At 38.1% G+C, this 6,374-nt stretch overlaps 1 protein-coding gene across 1 annotated transcript; it reads right to left on the bottom strand.

Annotated features, from left to right (window-relative positions):
* Positions 1–716: 716 nt before the first annotated feature.
* Positions 717–6,066, bottom strand: LOC136677360 (arrestin domain-containing protein 3-like). Its single transcript, XM_066654885.1, has 7 exons — positions 5,613–6,066; positions 4,414–4,455; positions 4,041–4,101; positions 3,284–3,428; positions 2,664–2,760; positions 2,292–2,548; positions 717–2,018 (listed from the first exon to the last, which is right to left on the bottom strand). The coding sequence occupies exons 1-7, from the start codon at positions 6,064–6,066 to the stop codon at positions 1,470–1,472; spliced, it is 1,605 nt and encodes a 534-aa protein (XP_066510982.1). The 3' UTR covers positions 717–1,469.
* Between the last annotated feature and the right edge of the window lie 308 nt (positions 6,067–6,374).

Here is a 6,374-nt window from a genome sequence, read left to right as displayed (position 1 = left end):
CATTGAGCCTTGTTTTGTGTTTAGCTCTGTTTATAGTTTAGTCTAGTCTTTTGTGTTTAGCTCCTTAGCCTCTGTATTTAGCCATTTTGTTTAGTTCCTTAGCTTCTGTGTTTTGCCCTTTTGTTTAGCATCCATTTGTTTAGATTCCTTTAAGTTATTGTAATAAAACCTCCTGCACTTACCTCCTTCCCTTACTCCTACACACCCCAGTGATTATTAAAGTAATAGTTATTCAAATGTTAATTTGTACTGATCGGTCATTTGACTCTACAAGTAGGTCTTAATGAGTTTCAGATACAGCACAACTCAAAAGCTTTGGAAGATTTATGGAAAGTGTGCACTTGCTGATACATACAGTAATTTCCACTGCTCTGTACAAATGCTTCTATAATATTATGTTGAATTTCCCTCCAAAACAAACAATAAATTCATATATTTGTTCCCAGCATTTTAAATGTAAACATTTGTAAACACCAGCTGATAATAACGTGTGAAAAATCAGTAATGAACAGATTAATTTAAGTGATCAAGAGGTACTTGGATATTTTACACCATTATATTAAATCCTTCTCAATAGAAACATATAAAAGATATATAAAATCTGACATTCTCTTACAGCTTAAGTGGCTTTTCCTGATTCGGGGCTAAGTGAAATAAAACCCTTGCAACAATAATAAATACTTATATATATATATATATATATATATATAGTGAGATATTACTGTCAAGTGACTGTATACATTTACTTCATAATTCTATAATTTTAGAATGTAGTCCATCTATTGTTCTGCACCCTGTTCTAGATTCCACATAACCACTACAGAGCAGGTACTATTTGTGTCGTGGGTATTTTTGGTTGGTGGACTATTCTTAGCACAGCAGTGACACTGATGGTTTAAACACTCCAGCAGCACTGTGTCTGTTCTACTGGTACACACTAACACATTACTACCACATCTGGGTCATTGCTGTGCTGAGGATTATCCAAGATCCAAATCATACCATCTCTGTGGGGTCCAGCCTGTTGAAGATCACAGTGAAAGTGGGCAAAGAATACAAAAAATGCAGAGCAACAGATGGATTACAGTCTGTAATTGTAGAACTACAAAGTGATGCTCTATGTTCAGTGGTGCTGAGAGAATGGACAGTGAGTGGTAGTGGACAAGGAGATTGCAGTAATATTATGGCTGATTGGTTTATAAATCATATATAAATATGTGACATTTATGTGAATTCTAATCAACTTTTGTCATTTTCAACGCACTGATTATAACAATAATGATTGGCACTTACATAATTCTTAAAGTTAACATTTTGAAATTAATTGCTGTCCCAGCAACTTTCATACATTCATGTATAGATACCTGTAAAGACTCAAAATGAAGCAGGCACCACAACTATATCCAGGGCTTATTTCCCTGAAACTGTATATTGATTACCTCTTCACAGGGAGAATTCAAAGGCACATCTCAATATGAATGTTTTTCAGATGTTTTAGTTAGATAAGGCTCTTGCTGATTGGTTGGATTGCCGGAATTTGGCCAATGTCCTGGAGCACCTCCTGCCTGACCATAGCCTGGGGCAGACGGATTTGGACAGAACTCTGGGGCTCTTGGTGCTGGATGTTGCTCTGGGGCAGGAGGACCTGGATAACCCATAGCAGAGTATGGAGGAGGATTGAAGGGTGGGGCTGATGAAGCTGTCTGGAATCCTGGAACTGTTTGGTTTTGATTTGGGAAGACGTCTGTGTATGAAGGAGGAGGAGCTACTGGATTGGTTGGAGATGGATAAGCAGGTGAAGGGTTTAAATTGGGGTAAAGTCCCAAAGCTGATCCAAAGGATGTACTTGGAGGGCTGGGCCCAAACCCAGCCTGTGGCGTAGAGCTTGGCCCAAATGCAGCTTGAGGTGGGCTGGGCCCATATTTGGTTTTATTTCGTTGACCTGGCTGGCCTGCAGGGAGAATGAAGACTTGAAATTTGATCTCTGGATCACTAGCAAAAGGGACATCCAAATAGACCTATAAAAAAGGAGTACAATTAAAACCCATGTAGTGACTGATGGCAATATTGAAAAGCTTAAATTCTGTAATTTCCTAAGAAGCATAACTTTGTAAATCAGTGTTACATTTTTTAAACAGTAGAAAGCTTCTAGTAACTTGATTTCTGTTTTCAAATGTACTTTCTCAGTATTTACGAGTTCACAATATGAAGTGGAGTACAGTAGTTAAAGTTTTTGTATCAAACTCAAAAAATTAAATCTATAAAGAGGAAGGAAAATAGAACTCCGGTACCTTGAGTATGTACTCCAATTTTATAATACTACAGGTTGCCACTGTTAGTTCCAGGTCAGGTGGGATTCTCAGGGCTTTCTTGACTGTTTGCTTTGACCCAGTTGGGATAGGATCTCCAACCACTTTGAAAATAGTTTTTGATGAATTTTTAGAATGGCCTTGTACATAGAACATCTGTTTTTGCTCAAGTTTGTACTTCAGCTTGAGCTCACGTGATGAAGAATTATCAACATTAGTGGAAACCCTGATGACATCACCTTTAAAAAATAAACAAAGTAAATATACAGAGTCAAAAACTGCACTGAAGGTGCTGAAAGCCACAGCTTAATCTGGGCCTTTTCTTGTCAGTACAGGAGAGTAGAATAAACTGACCTCGAAAATAACCCATTCTGTCAATTGTTGCTTGCACTGAGACACTTCCAGACGTAAAAAGTTTCATCTTTTTGCCTATGTTACCACTCTGTGGGTTCTGTATGCAAAAATGAATAATACATGACAGACTGCAAAGTGTACGATAAAGCAAATAAATAGTAGCTCTAACAATATCAAGTACAGCAGGAGAACTATACCACAAGAAAAAAAAAGAAAAATATCAATGGCGAAACATGACTTCCATTTTCAGTACAGTATTGTCAGCTTCATGTGACTGGAAAATGTGCAACATGCATGTTTCACAAGGAAATTCAATCAGCACAGGAAGCAAAGTTTCAAGTGAAAAGCACCTGTACCCCCAGCTAGACTTCTGGCACAGGTTTATTTAAAGACCAAACTTTGACATGTGGCATGTGGACAACTAAATAATGCTTAAAGTTGAACTCTTAAGCTAAGCCAATGGAGATGCCCATAAACTCCTCAGCTTCTGTTACTTCTGACATTTTACTGTCCCTTTAATAAAGAGTCAAAACTATGGTACCTACACTGCTCTAGATTCAGAAATGTCAAGAAAAAGGGCAACAATATTTGGAAACACACATTTTCAGAAGTGCACATACCATTAAACTGACACCAGCATCAATCCTTGGCACAAAGTTAATTTCTGCTTTTGCAGTATGGTCCAGCCTCCATGAACGATCCAATCTGACTTCTAGAATATATTTAATAGAGCCATGGGATCCTTTAAAAGATGGTGGCATGTTCCTGTAATTGTAGTTCTAGATTAATTAACCATTTCTTTTCAAAATGTATTTACATGTTTATTTTTGTATATGCAAGGTTCAGCAATGAAACTGTAGGTGTGTAATAAATTATGACTATTTGTGTTTCCTATGGAGGATGTTTAAATCTATTTTTTTTCTAATTTAAAAATGAACTAATTATGTCAATGGGCGTCACGGTGGTGCAGCAGTGTCACAGTCACAGAGCTCCAGGGACCTGGAGGTTGTGGGTTCAAGTCCCGCTCCAGTAGACTCAAAAACACATGGTAGGTGAATTGCTGACTCAGAAGTGATCATAGGTGTGAGTGAATGTGTGTGAGTGTGTGTCGCCCTGCAAAGGACTGGCGCCCAATAATCCCAGGTAGGCTCTGGACCCACCATTACCCTGAATCTGATAAATGTTTACAGACAAATTATGTCATTTATCCAGGGGCGACCAAACTTGTAAATACAACTGTAGATTTGTCACTCCTTTTATAATTAGCTTACATTAGCATCATCAAACCTTATGAGCACTGTGCTACGGTAAAAGGTTACCACAAGAGCAAGGAAATATAATACTGCACTAAAAAGACATTTGAGGATCAGCACTCACCGATGAGGCAGCTGAAAGCTAAAGGAATAAACATGTCTTCCTGGCCTGACTACATTACCATCTGGAAATAAACAAATATGTAAGAGCACATTAAATTATGTGTCTTTTAAAAAGACCACAATGTTTTGTTTGTTTGTTGGTTTTTAATATAAATGACAATAACACATTATTCAGTATAATAATGATTAAATAGTAATACAGGTTCCGAGAAAATATTAATTATCTCCCACTAATACAGTGTGAAACCAAATGTGTTGAGTTGAAACGTACTTCCCCAACTGTTTATGCAAACTGACCTCATCAAATTTCAACATAATTCCCATAAACCTTAAGACTGGAATGATATGATGTAAAATATACAGCTTGTACTTACAGGTCTCCCCAGCTGTTATAATGTCATTTGGTTTGACTTTTGCTGTAAAAGTAGCAGAAAGGAAAGTCATGAAGGCTTTATCTACTTTATCTCTTACAGTAAAGGTTACATAGGTTACATACTATTCCAGTTTACTTTGGCAGGATTTATTACACTCTATGGTCAAATGTCTGTGGACACTTGCTTATCCAACATTAGACAGATTACATGTGCTCACTTATGTTGGAACATTTGTGTGAGGATCTGATTATATTCAGCCAAAAAAGCATTAGCGAGATCAGGCTCTAATGTTAGATTGCTAGTTTTGAATAACAAATGCCACTACAACTCATACTAAGCTTATTAACATAATTATATTCACATATAGGGCGGCACGGTGTCACAGCAGGTAGTGTCGCAGTCACACAGCTCCAGGGACCTGGAGGTTGTGGGTTCGATTCCCGCTCCGGGTGACTGTCTGTGAGGAGTTGGTGTGTTCTCCCTGTGTCTGCGTGGGTTTCCTCCGGGGGCTCTGGTTTCCTCCCACAGTCCAAACAGTCCAAAAACACGTTGGTAGGTGGATTGGCGACTGAAAAGTGTCCGTAGGTGTGAATGTGTGTGTGTTGCCCTGTGAAGGACTGGTGTCCCCTCCAGGGTGTATTCCTGCCTTGCGCCCAATGATTCCAGGTAGGCTCTGGACCCACCGCAACCCTGAATTGGATAAGCACTTACAGATAATGAATGAATGAATATTCACATATATATATATATAGATATCTAGAGTGAATATAGATATATTCACTTTATAAATAGATAGATAGATAACACAAATGAATGTATGTAATCATAATGGATTTGGGTTTAAAGCTAGAATGCACTTCAAATTAAGGAGTGTCTCCAGATTTTTGTGTATATCATGACGATATTTCTTAATAATAAATAATTTCTACAGTAAAGACAACTCTTAGTTTCCAACAGCTAAGCTATTAGATGCTATTATAAAGGATTAAAGGATTATGGAAGTAAGAAAACAGTTTATCAATCACAAAGGAAAGTAATTCTGTAGTATACCTACCCAATCATTATCTGGCTTAATTTATTTGTTTATTTTTAATATATGTTCATTTCTGCATTGTTAGCTAAATCCCTCATCTTACCAACAGATGTTACTGCTACGAAAAATACCGTTGAATTCAAACATGAAGACAGACTGGTCTCACCTGGTTTGGAGGGGTCCCGGATGAAGAACTGTTTCAGTTTGAAGTATCGTTCATGGGAGTGGTAAGTTTTTGACTCGTTCAAGTTGTCTTCCGTCCAGCGCACATCCGCGTCCCCTTTACATTTAATATAAAAACAGTCGATCTTCACCTCCTTGGAAACTTCCAGAATTACCCGCCCCTGCAGCAGGTCTCCATTTGTGAACGTGTTCCTCTCGTTCACGGGGCGGTAGGTTAAAGTGAGTTCTTTAATCGTTGACATCTTAAAGCGTCGTGGAGAGTCGTGAGTCGTGAGAAGAGTCGTGAAATTTCTGCGCAGTTCAGACGCTCCACCGCAACCTCTGATAGTGAAATACACACCACAGTCATATTCCCCACTTCCTTTAAAACTTATCTCCTGGTAAATGGGCGAGGACCCACTGATAAATGAGCAGTCTACAATACAAGCGTTTAACATGAGTATTGCACTCCACATTCAATTCCGAGTATCTCAGTTGTGGTCCCTTCCATTATGTGTAGCACACACACACACACACACACACACACACACACACAACAATGAATATATGCATGCTTTTTCACCCACAGATATGTTCTAACTACAGTCTTAAAACCCATCATTTCCAGTTGGTTTAGGGGTGAGAAAGAACGCATTTTTCATTGTGTTGTTTGTGTATGTTACTTTATTTCATGCTTCTTTTACTGTACTTCCTTGGTTGTCTTGAAAGGTGCAAATAAAATATTATTTTATTTTATACATAAAAT

This window comes from Hoplias malabaricus, chromosome X2 (genome assembly GCF_029633855.1).
Source record: "Hoplias malabaricus isolate fHopMal1 chromosome X2, fHopMal1.hap1, whole genome shotgun sequence".
Lineage (NCBI taxonomy): Eukaryota > Metazoa > Chordata > Actinopteri > Characiformes > Erythrinidae > Hoplias > Hoplias malabaricus.
The sequence above is the reverse complement of the archived record's forward strand: the minus strand, read 5'-3'. Positions and strand labels throughout refer to the sequence as shown.